The sequence below is a fragment of the Exserohilum turcica genome (assembly GCF_000359705.1).
Source record: "Exserohilum turcica Et28A unplaced genomic scaffold SETTUscaffold_7, whole genome shotgun sequence".
NCBI classification, from domain to species: Eukaryota; Fungi; Ascomycota; class Dothideomycetes; order Pleosporales; family Pleosporaceae; genus Exserohilum; species Exserohilum turcicum.
Genome location: NW_007360288.1, coordinates 708,105 through 727,823, shown reverse-complemented (window position 1 = coordinate 727,823; position 19,719 = coordinate 708,105). Strand labels below are relative to the sequence as shown.

The 19,719-nt window shown below is 53.6% G+C and overlaps 5 protein-coding genes across 5 annotated transcripts; 1 reads left to right on the top strand and 4 right to left on the bottom strand.

Annotated features, from left to right (window-relative positions):
• Positions 1–1,160: 1,160 nt before the first annotated feature.
• On the top strand, positions 1,161–2,991 carry SETTUDRAFT_165489 (uncharacterized protein). Its single transcript, XM_008032120.1, has 3 exons — positions 1,161–1,347; positions 1,397–1,476; positions 1,524–2,991. Exons 1-3 carry the CDS (start codon positions 1,183–1,185, stop codon positions 2,785–2,787), a joined length of 1,509 nt encoding a protein of 502 aa, XP_008030311.1. The 5' UTR covers positions 1,161–1,182; the 3' UTR covers positions 2,788–2,991.
• Positions 2,992–6,862: 3,871 nt separating this feature from the next.
• SETTUDRAFT_165488 (uncharacterized protein) lies at positions 6,863–11,400 on the bottom strand. The gene is made up of 3 exons (XM_008032119.1): positions 11,258–11,400; positions 10,935–11,187; positions 6,863–10,874 (listed from the first exon to the last, which is right to left on the bottom strand). The coding sequence occupies exons 1-3, from the start codon at positions 11,336–11,338 to the stop codon at positions 7,063–7,065; spliced, it is 4,146 nt and encodes a 1,381-aa protein (XP_008030310.1). The 5' UTR covers positions 11,339–11,400; the 3' UTR covers positions 6,863–7,062.
• Positions 11,401–12,223: 823 nt separating this feature from the next.
• SETTUDRAFT_141802 (uncharacterized protein) lies at positions 12,224–14,284 on the bottom strand (the record flags this gene model as incomplete). The annotated part of the gene is made up of 6 exons (XM_008032118.1): positions 12,224–12,921; positions 12,979–13,348; positions 13,404–13,602; positions 13,662–13,868; positions 13,925–14,120; positions 14,179–14,284. The coding sequence occupies 6 exons, from the start codon at positions 14,282–14,284 to the stop codon at positions 12,224–12,226; spliced, it is 1,776 nt and encodes a 591-aa protein (XP_008030309.1).
• Positions 14,285–15,889: 1,605 nt separating this feature from the next.
• SETTUDRAFT_43915 (uncharacterized protein) lies at positions 15,890–17,277 on the bottom strand (the record flags this gene model as incomplete). The annotated part of the gene is made up of 2 exons (XM_008031961.1): positions 15,890–16,340; positions 16,396–17,277. 2 exons carry the CDS (start codon positions 17,275–17,277, stop codon positions 15,891–15,893), a joined length of 1,332 nt encoding a protein of 443 aa, XP_008030152.1.
• A 1,009-nt stretch (positions 17,278–18,286) lies between these two features.
• On the bottom strand, positions 18,287–19,476 carry SETTUDRAFT_181235 (uncharacterized protein; the record flags this gene model as incomplete). The annotated part of the gene is made up of 2 exons (XM_008032117.1): positions 19,332–19,476; positions 18,287–19,276 (listed from the first exon to the last, which is right to left on the bottom strand). Exons 1-2 carry the CDS (start codon positions 19,449–19,451, stop codon positions 18,287–18,289), a joined length of 1,110 nt encoding a protein of 369 aa, XP_008030308.1. The 5' UTR covers positions 19,452–19,476.
• Positions 19,477–19,719: the final 243 nt, after the last annotated feature.

Here is a 19,719-nt window from a genome sequence, read left to right as displayed (position 1 = left end):
TGGTGGAGCGTATAGGCTGTGTCTGTGAGCAAGAGTGTAGCAGGCAGTGATTCGCACAATCGGCCCGCTCGAACAAAATCTGGTCAAGGCCTGCTGTTCGATCCCTGCACTAGTTATTTGAAGATCCCAGGAATTTCACTGTCTTGGTTAGTCTTCTCGAACAAGGCTCCAAATAGCATTGTGGGATTTTGCTCGTTCCCTGGGTCACGTCCGGTACCCCAACGAGCGCAACGTCTGGTATGACTTGTCCTACTTATCCCTCAGCCCTAGAAACCAGGAGACGTTGCCTGACGTGCTCTTGTGTAGCGGGCACACCGAATGTCTTACCAAGATGGCTCCCAAGTCAGATGCTTGATGCTACGCTGCACCTGCGGTAGAGCTAGCAAGCGCTGTTCTTTTTGTGTAGCAAGTTAAACAAGCTAAGTCAGCACTAGAAATGCCCGCACCCATTGAGCAATGCCATTGAGGACAACTGACTGTGACATGCAGTAGGGGCTGAACCGAAAGTTCTGGTACGGTGCTGCGAAGCCGATGCAGCTATAGAACGCCGAGGCAGCGTACCTAAGCGACAGCCCACTTGGTGTAACCCTCGTGGGTGTGATCTATTCAAATCACCCGGCTATTCTCCTCGCTGCAGTCCCAAGTGGCCGAGCCTCATCATGTCCCGCCAGTATGGCACGGTACAGCCAGCTTGCAGAGTCTTGTCGATCAAACCACATACTCGTTACAGTAAGGCCCCTAGGAACCGGTGTCGACAGCTGCAGACGTGTAACCGTCTGTTGAGGACCACGGACACGATGATGCAACCGTCATCTTTTCCCTCTTCACGACTAGCGATCCTCACGTGTTCGGTTTTGCATCCTTCCTGGGTTGCACTAGACTGAATCGAGCATGCAGATGGCCATGTAAGCCTTCAGCCCCATCCAAAGCACGTCCACCCTTTTTGGCTGCACCAATCCCTGCCCCTGTGTGCTCCCAAGCATCAGCTTGACGCCTATCCTCCCACCCACCAGTCCTGGCCCATGTACGCCTCCTGCACGCTGGCCCCAACTATGATCGTTTCCACTTCCATCCTAGTCCACACTGCAGTTCTTCGTTCCCAACCATCGTTATATATAAAACGACCAGCTACGTGATGACTCTGGATACCCCATCCCCCGGTCATACTGCCATCGACACACAATGCTGCCCCCTTCAATCCAGACTTTTACCCCGCATCAACTACCATTGCAGGAAATGGAAGACATCACTGTCGTGCCCGAGACCACCATGGCGGCTACCAGCTCGAATGGCGATCCGAAGCCCCGGAAGATGAGAGCCTCATGCGACGCTTGCTCCCGTGCCAAAGTACGCTCTGTCCCAAGACCAACAGTCGTCATGCCTCTAACAAGCATAGGTTAAATGTGACAAAGTACGACCGACCTGCCAGCGATGCGGGAACATGAATGTCTGCTGCAATTACTCCCCGTCTATGAGGTATATTCTCTATTCACCTAGCACGAACTTGCGCTTACCGCGCACAGATTGGGTAAACCGCGCAAGCACAGAAACCCAGACGGAACTCTCAAGCGCGAAGTGTCGCCTGCTGGCTCCTATGGACCGCTAGGAGCTAGATTTGATCTCATCCCACGCACCGCCGCCTCTCATACCTATGAGAGTTCGCCGGAGCCAACGGACCCGTTTTACTTTGGCCCCAGCACACCGGAATTTCAATACCAAGATGCCTTTGTCGGCAACAACTTCAGTGGCAGTCGGTCGCCAGCATGCTCTGAAGGTACAGTCTCTCTCGTCGGCGCGTGGTCCAATGACGAGCAAATCATGTTTGGCAACCCGGCGGACATGTTTGTTCAAATGCCACACTACCTCCCGCAACAAACTCCTGTCCACGGGCATATCCGGTCCACCAGCACACAAAGCCAACCAGAGCTGTATGCATCACTCGACTCGCAACACCCCTCCCCAGACTCGCGACCACAGTTGCTCGACATGCAACAAAACATGTATCTGCCCCAAGAAAAGACTGCAGACTCCCCGTCCCCAATGCTATCAGCACCTCTACCCACGCCCCCAGCTTCCAGCAGCCTGCCCACCCACGACTGCACGCTATCCGCCTTCCAGACTCTCAACAGCCTGTACGCACCATCAGGGGCCCTGACACCCGGCGGCTCTCCCACCCTCGAATGCATCCTGTCCACCAACAAAGCCGCCGTCGACACTCTCTACGCGCTACTCAACTGCGACTGCACATCAACGCCCCACTTCTCCTCGACCATCAACCTCGCCATTATGAAGATCCTCTCATGGCACCAAGCCATTGCGCGCGCCCACGATCCACGCGGGCTCTTCTCCCCACATCTCGACACCCACACTGAAGTCTACACTGCACCACCACCAGCACCACCATCACACCACGCCTCTCCCGACACCACCACCAGCAGCGACACCGAATGCGCGCGCCGCACAAACCTCGTTCTCTCGGAACTCTGCAGGATAGAAAAGCTAATCGACAGGTTCGCCGAGCGCTACTGCCAGTACATGACCGGCGGTAGTAATGCAGCCGCGAAGCCAGATAGCGCGAGCGGCGTCCATCTCGCCATGGAAGCGTCGCTCAGAACACGCGTCAGAGACACCTTTCGCGTTACCATGGCTGTGGCACCCGAGAGCGTCAAGAGGCGGTTGGCTGCTGCGTCGAGGACAAGCACTACCAGCACCAGCAGCATGACGGCAGTTACTACAGCAGGGGCGGCGGCCACAATGCAGAGTCGAGTGCGTGTGAATACCGTGTAGACTGTGTTCCATTCGGGTTACTTATGTCGATATGACTATCTCACGCTTTTTTTCTTTTCTCTTTCCCTTTCTCTTCTGTTTCTTTTTTTTCATTTTCTCTTCCATTTCATCTCATTTTCATTCCCACTTTCTCCGCTGAGCAAGCGTCTCCCCCGCTCCTGAGATTCCTTGATACCATAGAATTATTTCCTTTTCCAATTACACACACACACACACACAAAAACGACTCGCTTCACGCCCACGGAGGGGGGGGGGTTTTCCCCTCCACCATTGTAGGCTATCTATCTACTCTACTACATAGCTACATGGCATACAAAAGTACCTAGACATTCTGTATATCCTGCTCGCACAGGCTTGCAGGGGAGTGTAGTACCATTACATACACACGCGAATACATCATGTCTGTATGCACTTTTTCTTTCTCTCTTTCTTTCTTTCTTTCTTTCTTTCTTTCTTTCTTTCTTTCTTTCTTTCTTTCTTTCTTTCTTTGCCCCGTCTTCCCGGTAGCGACGCCATGTTTAGGAGCCGACATGTGCCCTTGTACACATGTACATACGTAGCGTAGCGTAGCGTAGCTATTCTAATCCACATGTCCTGTAGTAATTGCCCTCTCCCTCTCTCCCACGCATAAGCCACATATCCGTGCGTGTGTGTGTGTGTGTGCATCTAAGTACGTAAGTAATTTATTCTTATTTTTTTTTTAGTTTTACCAAGGAATCTGGAACCAAGGCATTTGCCGAAGTACTTAGCGAGATTACGCGCGCTACGTATGCTTTTGCATGTCCAAAAAAAAACTTGCTCAAAGGGGGAGGGGGGGGGGTGTAAAATTCCCACGGTAAATCATGGTATTCCAAAAAAAAAGAAAAAAAAGAATCACCGCCCCTAAGTACTTACAGTAGCTTAGTTTGGTCTTGTTCTTGCTAGCGAGAACCCCCGCAACGAATAACAAAGAGAGCGCCCACACATACATACGTACCCAGATACTGGATGATGTATGTACGGGATCTATCTTTGCATATGTACATATGTAGCCATGTATGTGTGTCAGTATGTGTCACGCAAGCATGCTTCCTTGTGTGCATGTTCGCTATGCATTACCATTTCTGGGCCGTGGGCCGTGGGCCGTTGGTCTTCCGTCTTCCGTCCTTCCCCCCCCCTCTCTTCCCGCGTGCGTGTCTTGGCCAGTGGCCCCCCCCCATCCCCTGTCTTGAGCACCAACCAACACCCATCGTTGGCTTTTGTTTCGCTCGACCATTTTACCTGTTATGTAGGCTCTGTCTCTCCACTTCCCGTCGCCGTTTCCGTGCAACGTGCCACGGCGAGCAGCAAGCCCACGCACACGTATCTGATGGCGATCCTAGTACATGACCCTCCACACCCACACCCACACCCACAGACATGCACCGCTGTAAAAGAGAACTAGGTGCTGACGGCTCTAGCCAGCGCAGTCTCGGATGCGTGTGTAAGGAGTACAGCAATGGCAAAAAAAAAGAATGCTTATGTGATGCACGGCTACAAGACCTCGAGGGAGCACGCTTCCGAGGAAAAAATAAAAAGAACCACTTTTATGTGGCAGCCATTGGGTGCCGGTGTGCTGGGAAAATAAGGCGCCCCGACATGTGTAGGCAGGATGCAGGCAAATTAACAAACACGTAGGCTGGGTGTGCGGCCTGAGATTTGTGATTGTTTTTACCCGGCACCGTGGGCAAGGCTGCTTCGGGTCGGCAGATGGCGTGCTGTGATTGATGAGGTTTGTGAAGTAGTTTTTTTTTTGAGCGGGCGCTTGGGTGGAGGGGCGACTTCCCAAGGTACTAGTCGCCGCATTGGGTCGGAATTGGAAATGGAGCGGGGGGCTAGATTGAGGCTGTTGCTGGACTAAGTGGCCAAGGTGAACGAGCCCCAATGAGGAGTCCTGGTTGTGTAGCCCGTGGTGGGTGTTGCAGCTCGCCTAAACGTAGGGGTTGGTTGTTGGTTGAGGTGATTACGAGTTAGTTGATGGGTCCTAGTCGCCGTAATCGTCAGTCTTTGGCAGCAACTCCAGACTTGTGGGCTAGATGGTGGTCAAGTTACAAATCATTGTAATCACTCAAAGGGACCATGACGGCTTGCAGGAGGGACTTTCTCACCCACCCACACGTCCCCATGCTCGTCCTCCCACGTTGTCATGGTAAGCCCAGAGATTGTGCTTCCCCGCCATCCTTCTCCCACGCCGTGATTCAAGCTTTTGCAGCATGCGCGGGTGGCTCCGCGCCACATGCACATGCTAAACATAGGCGTAAAGATGACCTCGACAGCGTTGGCAAGGGTAGGCGAGGCGTGTGCCAATGGCAGAGGCAGGGCCAGGTGGAAACGGCGGGTTCCAGAGGAGAAGGATTGCAGAGGCGCGGTTCCTTACTGCCTTCCCGAGTGGGATTGGCTGAAAGTGGCTGAGACAGGCGCATCTGATTAGGCCGGCAGGCCATTTGTCCGATATTCCGAGTTGGCATTGGGGGGGGGGGGGCGCCGCACGGGGGGAAGGATGCGAAGTGGGTTGCGTCCATGTGTGTGAAAGAGAAAAGGGTGTGAAAGAGGCGTCAAGGTGATGAGGTTAGACGTGGCGCCGACCGGAGAGCTGCTAGTGGTCGAACCAACGGGTTCACGCACGACGACGCCTATACGGCCCGGTGCGCGCATCTCCACTACGGCCCGATGCCTTTCCTTTTTCGCCCGCCGTCCAGACGTCGTCTTGCCCACCCAGCTGCGTACGTACGTAGGTGAAAAATAAAAATAAAACCCCCCTACGCGCCTCGTGTTCCAGGACCTCGGGTCGACAACAACAACGACGGCTCGATCAATCCCCTCTGCGCTGTCTCGTCGATCCTGGAAACATGCTCATGTCTTCTGACGCAATCGTCTTCGTATCTCGTCTTGACCTTTGCAGCCTCACCTCAGCCCCCACGCTCGCAAGCCCACCTTACTTGACTCGTCCCCCGGCAGTGCCTCTCTTGCCGCCCGTCTGATGCCTTGAATGGAACACGCCCTGCCTAGTCTGGCAGATAGCTTGTGCTGACCTGCCTGGATCGGCTGGGCAAGGCGTCCCGGTCAGGTAGCCATTGGTCGGAATAGAGTACATGCGTAGAAGGCGTACGTATGACGACTGGGATGCCATAGGCCTGGAGCAGATGCAACTGCAGGTGGTACGAGAACATGGCGCGAGACTCGAAAAAGGTCGTTTTGCATACATGGCAGGGTAGGCCATGCTGCTCTGGTGGGGGTCCCTTAGCAGCTTATGGTAGCTTTCGAGAGCCATGCTGCGAGGCTCCAGACAAGCCGGGTTCCCGGCACTCTGGGTGCGCACTATATGCCGGTGATGATATGAGATCCTGTGCGAGTCTGTGCCGTAGAAGCGCGTCTCGCGAACCATGCCTGTTTCATGGCAGCCTCCTATGCCGCGTGGCAAAGTCCTCATGTGTGGGAAACGGGCGGGTCGTCTGACGTGATAAGCCCGTATCTCGTCAAACTTGCTCGCTTTGGTCGTTTCTTGTGCTGTGCAGAGAGTGTGGTACAAGGGTCACCGTACTTTGAGCCATGTGGCTGCCTGTACGCGCGTGGCAGGAAACCCAGACTGGTGGTTGGGCCTGGTAGCAATCGACTAAGCGGGGCGCATGTGTTCCATGGATATTCCGCCTCCATGGTAAGATAGATGAATAGAGTAGTATCCCTAATGCTGCGATTATGTGATGCAAATGCAACCACGTGACTGGGAATCCGCTTTCAGCCATTGCTAGTTTAGTCAGACTTGCGTAAGATGACTTTGTGTAACATTCTCTGCTGAGGTGGAGTGATGGTATTGTCCATGTACTAGGAAGACTGGTGAAGAGTTAGCTAACCTGCATACGAGTGACAAGCTCCAACACCACACGGCCAGTGAATCCAAGACAAAGGCACTCAGTACAGTAAAACGCTAGGTCCAACTCTTAGCCAAGTTTCCCAGAAGCCCAATTCAGCAGAAGATACAATTGTTATTCCGACCGCCTTCTGTTCTAGTGTACTCACATGATGAAGAAGATAAAGACCAGAAGAAAAGTGGATATATATTTCAGCCGTGTCGAAGAAACGCTCCCCTCACTATGATAAAAAGGATAAGTAAGAGGAAAAAAAAAGAGAAGAGAAAGAAGGAGATGCTGCTGCAGACACAGACACACACACCTCTCGGTACATACACACAGCGATGGACCTAGATATCTACCTAGCTAACCTAGCTTCTTCACCCGTCTGCCCGTCGAAACCCCAACCTTACCCAGCAGCAGGAAGGACATCTGTTGCCGCCAACTCTCCATTCGACAGGATGACGCCTTCATCCTCGGGATGCTCCACCGTGCCTGGTCCGTGTTCGATCTGTTTATCTGTGATTTGCTGTGGCCGCGGGACGATTGGACCCGGGATCATGGTGGTAGAGGAAGGAGAAGGAATTCCGGGCGAAACAAGAGTATGAGTATGAGGAGTATGGTGGCGGATGCCGTTTGTCAGTTGTAAGACCCCGTTTGGAGCGTGTTGTTTGCTGGCCTTTTTGCTGTTTTTGTCCACGCCGATACCAAGGTCGCGGATGGCGCGCTTCATGCTATCTAGCCTGGCGCGTTCGACAACAACCATTTTTCTTGCCAACTCCTTGAGTGCTGATCTGCCTGTTGCGACGCGGTTTTCTTGCCAGCTGGCTAGTTCCTGCGCTACGACTTGCTGTGTGTACCGGAGTTCTCGACCTAGATCCTCGAGTTCGACTTTGCTCTTGTCCATCTTCACTTGCGCGTCGCGCTGGACTCGGCTGCGTGCGTCGTCTAGGAGGCCTAGAGGCCAACGGTCTGAGCGTCGTACAGAAAGGTTGTGTCTATCAATGGCTTTCTGGGCATTGGACATGGAGTTTATGATGGTGGAGGGGCGGGAGAGCGCAGTAAGGATGGCGGCTATTGTGCTCGAGATGGCATGCATCGAGTAGTAGAAACCTGCCATTGGGCTTGCTTCGCTTTGTCTCAGAGTGCTTGTGTAGCGCTCCATCGCTTTGAGGTGTGTGGCTGGCAGAAATGTGAGGGAATGGACAGCGTTGTTGAAGATCTTAGCCGCATCATTGTGGTCCGAAGCTGCTGAGCGAACCTTATTCGCACGTCGAAGAACCGATCTTGATGCGTGGTGGAGGGCTCGAATGTTCTCACGCATGTGTTGTACAAAGAGCTCCACTTCCCGTACATCGAGTATAGGGGCATAATCTTCGCGAAGGCGTTCAACGCGCAACTCAGCCTTGCGTGCTGACCGTTCCGCGAGCATGGATGAGTCGATGTCTGGGACAAGGAAGAATTCCCATACCATTTCGTGTGTTGAGAAGGTAGGGTGCCTGAGCAGAATCTTGAGGAATGCATCGAGTCGGAGTTGCATGTCTCGTAGTATCGACCTTGATGGTCTTGAGGGTATAAGGTACGGCGACGCAAGGTTATCTATGACTGGCAGCCATGATGCAGGGTGTTCTTGCGCGAGCCACCTTGCAAGGTTCTCGAAATCGTATGACGAGCGACGACATGTCGTAACAGTGATGGTCTTGTTGTCGTTGGGTGCTCCGGATTTCAACACGAGGCGTACCGTTCCGTCTTCCACAAAGAAGGAACGAACAACAGTTGTAGTTCGCCCATCGGGCCCAGCCTCATTTGATAACAGCACCAGATCATCAATTCGATTTCGAACATCGTCGTCTTTGGCAAGCTCCACAGCCGTAAGGCCACGCCCATCTCTGTACGAGAGATCCACCCTGGGGTCTTGAAAGAGAACTCGCACCATGTCTGTTCTGCCGTATTTACTTGCTACCATGAGTGGTGTGAACTGCCTGTCATTTGTGGCATTGGCATCCGAGTCGCAGCGATACAGCAACTTTACTGCTAGCTGAGGATCGGTAATGATGTGGAGTAGACTGTTTCCCTTGTTGTCAACATGTTCATCGAGATGTAGCGGTTCCCCGTCGTCTTGATAGTAAGTTGCAGCCAAAAGAGCCTTATCTACCATATCATGGTACTCATCGTGGTCGTATGACCTGCACAGAGCAAAAACGGGCGTCTGGCCGTTCTTGTCCTTTAGCTTCCAAGGAAGAAGATGCCCGATGCGATCAATCAACCGGGGCTGATTGAAAAGGTAATGCGCTACACATCTACCCTTTGCATCCGGCTTCGCTAGATAGTCTCGTAATACGTCAGGGTTTGGGCTGTTCTCCAACATGTAGTTGAGAATCGTGTCTGTTGTTTTCGCATGCCCCCCTTGGATTGCTGCACTCAGCAGATTGGTACCCTCGTTGTTGTAGTCTTCGAAAATGTACTGAGGTGTGTAATATTCGGTCAGACTGAGGAGATATTGTAGTGCTCTGTCCTGCTTGTTCTCAATAGCCATCATCAAGACGGACTCGCCATCCGGGCCTTGTGTCATGGTGAGCTTCTCTATTGAGACATCGCCTTCGATGGCGCTGACACGTGAGTCGAGCGTGGTGCGAGATCGATATGACCGCGCTGAGCCACTTGACATGCTTCTTGTGTCCATGGAGACTGTCTTCTTCATCTTTGGTCTACCCGGTAGTGGTGGCGGTGTCTGGGCCCGCTGAAAGGGGAAAATGTGCGCTAAGGGCCCGTCTTCACGTGTACTGTTGTCGCGAGTTGAACCTTCACGTCCTATCCGTGGCTCGTCGTCCCCGTTCATGGTAGTTCCTCCCAGCGAATGTAGATCCGAAAGGCTTGCTGCAAACCTAACTGGGCGATGTCTCGGCGGCGTCGTGTCGCTCTGGTCCGAAAAGCTGTCCGATTCTGGGTGGAAAGACTTGTCAGGCTCCAAGATACCCTGCATTGTCTCCAAATCGCCAGTCTTGGTTGCGTGCCACAATGCTTTGTTTCGTCGGCTCGCTCTCCGTAAGCCTCCCGAATCTGTCCTCAGATACGAGAGCACAGCTTCAAAAGTGCTCAGCGCGTAGCCCATCTCGCCACTCTCGACATCATCGATGAAGATGAAGTGGCGCATGTAGGACAACCGTGCCTGCAGATGCCGCACAGGCGCCCGAATAACTACAATAAGTAGTAGAGAGACCAGTGTGTCTGCATTGATGGTAAGAAGGGGGTCCTGTTTCTCTGACAGCGGCGCTCCATTCAGCATGGTCCTTTCTCGAGACTCGTCCGGCATGGTAATGTGTTTCTGCACCGCGAGCAATATTTCGAGCATCTCTTGCGGGCTCCCTGCGACTCCCATCTTCTTGAACATTTCGACGGCTTTTGAAATGCGTATGGCCAGTTCTTGCTTCCCTTTGCGACCGTGTCCGATGTCGATGCCAACCTGCGATATGTCGATATCCATCATTTGCCGTGTCCGTCGCTCCAGATCCGCATCCTCAAACTGCCGTATGTCTCGTACCCGCGGAAACAAAATGGTATGGTGTACCTGCTCAGCAATGTAGCGCTCAATCATGCGCTCGACAATTGGCCCTGTCAGATCCGTTGTCGCGCCTAGCAGTGACAGCTGTTGCTTGTCCACCATCTGGAAGAGGTCGATGGCTGCCGTGACGGCAGTCTCGAGCGATCTGCGCATCTGATCCTCCTCGTCGCTGATTTCGAGATTCGAAATGAAGCCACTGGCAGCATATGACAGATTGCTACGCAGCGATAGTGGCGCCGTGTCTGCCGAGGATACCGACCCGCGTCTCCTTGAGCTCATGGACGACCGTCGTGACCTTTGTGAGGGTGTCGCCGGTAGCGGCTTCTGCAGCTCGTTGCTAAACTCCTTGAACAGCCGCTCCAAGCCTGGCTGCATCTGGCGCGCAATCATGGGGAAATGGTTCAAGAGATCGCTAAAGGACCGGACCTCCTTCTTCCGCGGCATGGACGAGCTGGCGCCCGCAGACGAGCTCGCCATATCCGACGCCTCGAGTCTTGCATCCTGCTTGGGCCCGAGTGTAGCCGGTATGATGGGGTTCGGGTCGTAGGTCCCTATGAGGGGACGCGATATAAAGTAGACGAGCCAGGGCTGCGCATCAAACGAATCGGGGTAGAAGATGGTGTCGTTCAGGAGCTGGGCTTGGTTGAGTGTCTTGAAGCCTATGTGTCCGTCAGCGCCCACAGAAGCCATGCCTACTCGTCGCATGCATGCTCACGCACCCTTGTTGCTGTAGACAAAGGCATCTTTGACAATCACCGTCCGGCCGTTTGCCGTCGTGTACTGCTTTGCCTTGCCCCGCGCCTCTCTGAAGCTGCCTGTATCCCTGGGGAGATTGTTGGGCCCTGCGCCGCCTGGTATGCGCAAGACATGGCTTGCAAGGAAATCTTCGGAGCCGCTGAGATCGACGTACGAGGTGTTTGATTCTTTGTCGCGCGATGTCAGCAGAACCTCTGTCGTCGGGACCAAGAGGACCTGGTTTGTACAGCGTTAGCGGCGCCTGCGGTTGCTCCCTAAAAAGAAGCTGGGGAAAAAGAGGGCGTACGTGGTGCTGCGCTGGCTGGCACTGGCTGGGGAGTGCGCTACGGAAGAAGGCCCGTAGGAAGGGGTTTAACACGGGAGGCATTCAATCGACATTAACGGGTCTCTGGGGGAGGTCCGGCGTGCGCGTAGCATGTGTCCAGGGGTCTTGTATCTGGCGCGATCTGGTGGGTCTGCCGCTATGAATCTGCCGTCTTCTGGAATAGGAGCCTAATGCGCAAAGGTGCGGAATGCGGATGACGGTTGTGCCGGCGGTGGGCTCGGTCGGGGGCGTGTTTTGCTGTGCGCGGAGAGGCGGGCTGAGGGCTGTTCTCTGGGGTCAGTCGACGAGGCGGGCGGATAATTCACGGCAAAGGAGTCGCAAGCAATTGCGTCGAGAGCTGGCACCAACGACACCTCCATTAGCTTGTGAAGGTGAAGGCGCTGCTAGGCCCGTTGTCGCCTAGCGGGGAACGCGACTCTTTCGTCATCGCTCCCGCCCTCGACCCAGCTTTGCATTGCTTTCACCATCACTATCACGACGCCACCTTGCCGCCCATCTTGACGCTTTTCCTGCTGCCAGAGGCCACGCCTGCTGCCCATCGCATTACTCACCCCCTGCCCAAGGTATCCAGCCCGACGACGCCTTTCGTCGACGCGGCCACACAAAGACCCCGCCCAATGGTTACATCCCAACACGCCACGCTGCAGAGCATGGTGGTGCCAACCCCCCTCGCCCAGTCGTCATCGAAAAGAAACCATGTCTACAATAGGTGGTTTCATTTAAAGCGGGTGATCAACGTCGCCTAGAGTTTGTGCTCTCAGCTGTCACGCCATCTGCACGCCATCGTCCACTGGCACATCGATATCGGTCGTGTTTGCCCAGACAACGTGATACTCCAAGAACGTCTCCAAAGCACTGTTTGAACCTCCTGATACAGCCCAGCTTCCTACCAGACGCTATAGCAAAAAAAAACAAATCCAACCGAGTTCAGCTCTTCTTACAAAGCTTCGTCCCATAATCCATCACACTCCAGCTCTCCGTTCCCGGCGTCGTCTCGGTGAAAAACACACCTTCAGGATCCCACTTCTGGCGCAACTTCAACAGCCGCGGGTAGTTGGCACCCCAGTACGCCTGTTGCCAGTCGGGTTCGTTGAGGTCGCCCTCGTTGACATAGCTGGCGCCATTTGGCGACACATCTCGCAGCTTCTGGCCCACAACATGCGTGTTGAAGTTCTCGCGCTCCTTCTTGACTTCCCATGACTCGGTGCCCGTCATGAGCACGTTGGTAATGACGAAGCTGCTAGCGTTGCGCCACGCTGGGTGAATGGCGTTGTCTACCTTGGGGTAGGCACGCCCTGGGTTGACAATGTGGCCGACGTCGAAGCCAAGCTGAGTGGGCTCGGGCATGGCGGTAAACATGAGCGCATCGGCAATGGCGTCACCATGGTTGGCAATGTCGCTTTGTGTGAAGAGACGACCTCCAACGATCGACTGCTGGTTCGGAGGCTCGTCCTCGAACATGTCAAAGTAGAATTCGAAAAATGTCGGGAATGCCTTGGTATGTGTATCGTAAGGTACCTTGGCTGCATCCAACTGCTCATAAAGCGGTGCCATGACCTCAGCCAGTTGCTTTTCATTCATGTTGGGGCCCACAAAGGGAGCAATGTGGAGACGGCCAGGACCAGCTGCAAGCCATACAGTCAGTATACGGAACCCATAGCCTCGTTAGATAGCAGACTTACGCCCAATTTCAAAGTACACAAACATATGATGGTCGCTGTAATGATTGGCCAGGTTATGGAAAATACGAACGCCCTTGGCAAACAGCTCCGTGTCGTTGGTATGCGTAGAATTGATATTCAGAATCGTCCCCGCAGTCGGTATCTCAGGAAAGGTCTTGACAGTGATACTGACGACGACAGCAAAGGAACTAGGACCGCCGCCCTTGAGCGCCCAAAAAAGATCCGGGTTCTCCTTTGCATTGGCAGTCACGTAGTTGCCCTGCGCAGTAATGGCTTCGAACGAGAGCACGTTGTCGGCGCCCATGCCGTACAAGCCTGTCAGCGGGCCATGGCCGCCGCCTTGGATGTAGCCGCCAGCCCAGCCAACCGTCTATGTTCACGTCAGTATGAGAAAAGAGGAATTTAGCAGGCATCCGAAGACATACTGGACACTCTCCCCCAACAATCACCACCTTGGGGCTCTGATTGAAGCACTGGCGGTACAACTCACGGCCTTGCACGCCCGCCCCCACAACCGCCGCACTGCCCGTCCAGTCTCCCGGGCCCGTGTACTTTTTCAGGAACTTGACGTCCTTGAAGCTGTGCGTGTTGATAATGAGGGCGCCGAAGCCCGTCGATCGACCCCTTTCCGTGTTGTTAGCATCGCCTACTTTCCCGCCAAACTATGTTTTGCACTTGCGTACATGAAATCGTGCCCGGTATTCCGGATAATCAAGCGCAGATTGCGGTCGCGTGCGAAATCCACGCCGGCTTTGATCTGCGATTTTGTCGTGGCCAGAATGACGTAGCGTCCGTAGAAGCCTCGCGTACAGGTGCCGGAAGGGTCGCTGGTGGGCATGCAAGTGTTGTTCGTCTTGAAGGGCCACAGCTCGCCAATGGGGTGGTCGGTCCTTGTGCGGCTGTCAGTATGGGGAGGTATCGGGAGAATGGAGTCGGTGGGACTGACATCCATTGTTCGCTGCCCCAGTTGGCCTGGGTATCTGCGCACTTTGCGGCATCGTAGACGTTGGTCTCGTTGCCCAGGCTGTTGTAGCAGACGGCGCCTGGGGGGAGAGCGACTTGCAGCGCCCCCGATACGGTTTTATTTAGCTTTGCCCAGTCGCTAGTGGTAGGCCAGCAGGAATTGTCCGAGTAGCATTTGCCTTTTAGTTCGACATTAGCATGTGCATGTGCGTTTCAGCGAGATTGAAATGCACTTACACTGGTATCTGGCACCATCTACATTCTTGACTTCGCCAATCCATTTGGCGCCCAAGACACCGTTGGCTGCCAGAAGCAAAGACGCGACGACTGAGAAGCGACCCATCTTGGAACTGATGCTGATCGATCTCGCCCACGGCATCTCCGGGTCTGCTATCTATTTATTTCAGACCTTGCCACTGAGCCGCATACTGTTGCTAGCCTAAGGTCTAGCACCTCTTGGCCTCATGCCTACCGAGTATACACCCATATTGTAGCTCCTGCATTGCTCCCAGACCCCATTGCTGCACTGTCTCATGGGCCTATAATTGAACCAGTAGTACACTGAGTCGCCCCGCTGGGCTATACACCGGTTGCTGCTTCGTACATGCTACCGAGAGTGCCCAGGAAGCTAGCATTGAACGCCACAGGCCCCCCGGATATGCGTCTGCATTGAGCGGTTTGTTAGTGCCAGACCGTCCCTTCGGTTGCAGCCGCTGTGATCTGTCAGATGGGGTTCCTTGCCTGTTGGACCCCTATTCACCCGGCTAATGTAAAAATATGTGATTAGTCGGCAAGCAAGCGACGCGGACGGGCGTTCGATAAACTTCCCGGTCCGCCATGGTCGAGACGTCCTAGGAATATTCGCATCTCATTTGAGCCGCCCAGTCAAACCCATGGTATTGGGAAACCTGCCTAGCGAGAGGCTATAGACCGCTCTTATCCGTATGTAGATGAGTCTTCCGCGTCTAAACAAACCAGCATTCTGGGGGCCGTGTAGGACCTGAACAGCCGGTCAGTGTAGAAGCGGGGCGAGAAATCCTGCACACGATATTACTGTACATATTGCTCGACGCCGAGCAAGCTTTCCAATCCAGCTCTTGCTTAGCGGCAGAATTCGCCCTTTGGTTGTTGAGGACTTGTAATCAAATAAGCGCGTATATGCAGAGACCCGCCCGTGGACCTACAGCCGACCTTGTCTCGATGGTCGCCGCCGCCAGGGGCCAGACTGTAAGTAGTAGGTCCATAGATCTGCAGTCGGAGGCTATTGGCCCATACAGCGTCAGGGTATGCAGGTAGTCTTGGTTGAGGGAACTGAGTCAAGAAGGCGGCTTGACAGAATACGCCGGCGTATGTAGAGGCGAGTCAAACGAAGCCACATAGGTAGAAAAAAGCTACCCACAATTTGATTTCGAGTCAGCAATTCCGCTGCGCACAGACTTCTACCGGAACATTCCCCATGATCCATCCGCTAATCCACCTGGACGACATGGTGCAGGGTTTCAGCGGCGCGCTTCCCGAGACCCGTGGCCCAGCCACCGTGTATGCGCTGCGCATTGAATGCTGATGCCTCGCTCATGGACATTTGAATATGTAAAGCCTGTCGGTAGTTGCCTCGGGCATACTAAGGGATACTAGTAATCAGTGGATGCAAGAGGGCTATGTCGATCAGTAGCCCGGTGTTATAGTTCCGACATGGCTCACATCTGTGCCGTCCTTCCAAGGCCGTACTATGACATAGTTTTACGCCACTTGAAAAATACCTGTGCTGCTCTCATGCTATGCGTACGATATCTGCCAGTCACAGCAAGTATTAACGGATCGAGGCATGCTTGTGTGGATTGATGCACTTGAGTGTTGCATGACGCATGACGAACGACATGAACGATCTGACTTTTTGCTGCTTAATTATCTATACGCAGTTCTCTGCTCAAGATGTAACCAAAATTTACTCAATATAAAATCTCTCGAGACAGGCGGTCTTTGACGCTGATGCTGGTATCGCAAGACAATATATCCAGATCTGGGAAATCAATCTGAAGCTGTTTGCGCGTGACTCGTAGAGCGGTGATGCGAAGAGCCCCATTCTTGTCTTCGGTGACTTGCTTTACGAAACACTGCTGTCGTACACGCTCGACCTGGCTAACCTGGAGAAGAGACTGGCCCTGGTCGGGGTCCATATCGAACATGTCAAGCATTTCATCATCCACTGTTTCCGTAAAACGGCCCCAAACAAGCACCTTCAAATGAGGGCACGAAGTATGCATCGATTGGAAGAAAATGTTAGCGAATGTCGAGGTTTGTTCCCAAGGATCCCGCTCGCTCGGCTCAGCATGGGAAAGCCTGACGCGATCCTGGTAGAGATGCACGATTCTCAGATTTTTGAGCTTTCTAATAGACTCCTAGCACATGTCGTCAGTTCCCTCGTCACGCCAAGAAGATATAAATGCTGCTCACCAAGTGTCCAAGGACGTGTGTATGTATTTCTGCAGCGTTAGTATAGTAGTGGCCTTCGTGTTCCGGGACCCGCAGCCCAAGCTGCTCTAGAGCGCCAAAATCGTTACATATTGCGTCCAATTCTGACTTGGAAGGGAACTGCACACTGCGCTTTATTGTAGACATCATATCAAGAAGCGAGAGGGTCTTCAGATTGCGACGTAGTGGCCAGAGATATGGAGTAGTGTCGGCGCCGACGTTCAATAGATCTTCGTCACCGATCACTACAGGCTCCAGGGACATGGCTGCAAGCGAGAAAATATGAAGCGATAGGTGCCGAAGGTCCTTATTCCGGACAAACATATCCCGTAGAATATCACTGTCTTCCTTGCGGAGAAGGCCGTCGAAGAACTCCCAGTCCCTGTGGAATGTGTGCCTCGAGTCTCTCGAATGAAGGTCAAAATGCTTCAGGTTCCTTAGATCAGGTGAGCTGGCGAGATGGTCTTTCCAGCTCCAGCAGTTTACATCAAAGTCGTACAGGGCGAGTTTGGTCAACCGGGACAGGTCGAACAGGTAAGGCAGATTGTGATAGAGTTTCTCGGGTAGAATGCCATCAAGCGTAAGTTGGTGGGTCGCGATCCTTTTGGCTGGTAAGTTCTCTTCGTACCCATTTTCACCCCACCAACTGGACGCTATTTCATCCACTCCGATTTTGAAAATGAGGGACAGCGACTCCAATGGAGGTAATGACTGGGCGAGCTTTATCAAGCCGTCAGTTGCTTGGTGGCGATGAAGAATTCCGGCTGTCAAGCGCCGGATGCTTGGGGTTATGAGCTGTTGGAAGTCTCCACGGGTAACTTGGGCATTGACGAGGGATTTCTGTTGAGACTCCAGAAGGCTCATGACAGATGGGCCTAGCTCAAGTCCGGAGATATGGCTACGAGTCTCGATTAGCTCAATAATGCAATCGATATCTCTCCAGCGGTGTAAAGAGAAACCAAGGAACGTGAGGGAAGGGGCTCACCGGAATGTGACCAACGTGTTTGGAGGGAACGATCGCAATATCCTCAATATTGTGGAATCTTTCCTGCCAATGTGACGTGATCTTGGCCAGCTCAGGTCGAAATTCATCACAAAATCAGGAACGTCAAGCAGACTTAGGCTGTGTGCATACTTGAGGTGCTTAGATGCGCCAGCGTCCAGGCTTCTACAAAACATTGGAAGCTCATCGTTCCAAGTGCAAGTATCAAGTACAATGTTCCTGTACAAGCTTTTGGTCGCAAGAGAGTTACATGTCTTGGATGTTAAACAGAGTGCCAGGAGATCAGGGTAGAGGTGAATCTAGATTGTGGATGTTAGTATGATATCCACGGCTATCACGCCAGTAGCCGGATGCTGCTGGCCAGAGCGGGGTATTTACATTATCCAACACCATCAACAGGATATCTGTAGGAAGATTCTCCAAGAGGCTCGGAGCGTCGGGTTCAGCCATGACTTGAGACGGAAGATGGGTGCAAGTTGCCGAGGGCCACCGGAGATGGGGAGAGTGGTAAAAGTAGTAGGTTTGTGTATGGTATGATGTATGACGTATATGTAAGTGCAGCGTACGTGTGTGCAGGGGCCATGGGTCGGTCTTGGCTGGATGTGCCCGGCAACTCCACTATGCATTCAAGCTATTGGGGGGCTGGGGTGGCTGTCGTGAATCATACACCCTGCCTGAACATTAATACATTCAATATGTGCCACTTAAACAGGCAATCAAACGAAACGTCACAGACTGAATCAACGGTGGCTTGAGCATTTGATGCCCAGACTATTGGCACTGGGCACGAGTTCTATGTACGTCGAGGAACCCACCCATACGTAGTGTCATTAAATTAATACGAATACTAAGTAACTAAACACACTCGACCTACTGCGCGTTCGGCCTAAACGCTGGCATGCCGTTCTTCTTTCCCCAACCCCGGACGGTTCTGTTCATATCTGGTGCTATAAACCACCAAGCAATGACCGATACTAGTGCCCCTATCGCATCAATGAGCCAGTTGTTCTTCTCGCTGCCAGACAAGCTACCCCAGCGCATCAAGTGCACAAGCCAATTGGTTGGTGTCATAAAGTGACCTTTATCTAGGCCGTCGAGACAGGATTGTGCTGCCTCGAGCTCTGTCTGCTTTGGGTCTGCAGATTCCAACTCCATGCTAACGGGGTGCTTTGTCTTGTTCTCCTTCTCAAAGCCTGGGGACAGGATGCTGCCTGGGAACACGATGTGGATGTTGACATCGAACGGGGCGGGTGTGAAGTCTGCCTTGACATTGGAGTGACGAGCCGCGTTGTACAGCTGGACTTCTGAGCGCAGGCCATCAGCGAGCGAGCGGAGGGCGGCTTTGGCGGGAGAGTAGGGCGAATAGCCGGCAATATTGACAAATGCAAGCGCAGACGATGTCATGATGAATTTTCTGGGTGATTCAGGAGAGGTAGGTTTATCGCGTGTGTGGTAGGGGACTTCGGGATATAGCCAGGCCTGCAGCGCCTTCTGGGCCATGTATGCAGTCGCAAAGTAGTTCAAGTCCATCTGTTGCCTCAGCGTCTCGGTGCTGGTTTCGACGAACAGGCCAGGCGTCGAGGATCCGGCCACACACCACACAATCTCGGGCATGCGGCCATGGTTCCAGGCGGTTGCTTCGCGAAGAATGCGGGCGTTCTCCGCCTCCGACGTCACATCGGCTGCGATGTAGGTGAAGCGCTGGTCGGCGGGTTCCTTTGCACACTTTTTGGCGCGCTGAACAGTGGCCTTGAGATTCTTTTCCGTGCGGGCAACGAGCACGAGATTGGCACCGCGCGCTGCGAGCAGACATGCAATCTCGCCGCCCATGCCCTGCGACGAGCCCGTAAGGATGACAGTCTGCGGAAGGTTAGCACCACGCGTCGCAGAAAGCGCATAGCCCAGGTGGGCCTACCTTGCCATCGACCGGAAAGTGGCTACGTCCTCCAAAGCTAAAGACCATGATACCAGTTGTCCAGAGTATGGCGAGAACCAAGATGACAGCCCCAAGGGCGAGCGAAAGAAGCATGAGCATGAGCGGAGTTAAATTTTCAGCTATGCCGGACCTGCCAGAGGGAGGGATCATGTGGCGTCAGACTGCCCTCACTCATCAGTAATCAAAAGGCCCGGCAGCCAATGCAAAGATGTCACATACCTGGGAGGTGATAGGAGTTCCGCAAGCGGGCGGGCCATTGCATATATGTATGGCTAGTAGGAATTGGGTTGGGGCCGGGCCCTGCAGGTACAACGGTGCATAGTAAGCTCATCTAACGTGGGGGTGAGTGGGCCGGGCCCGATGAATG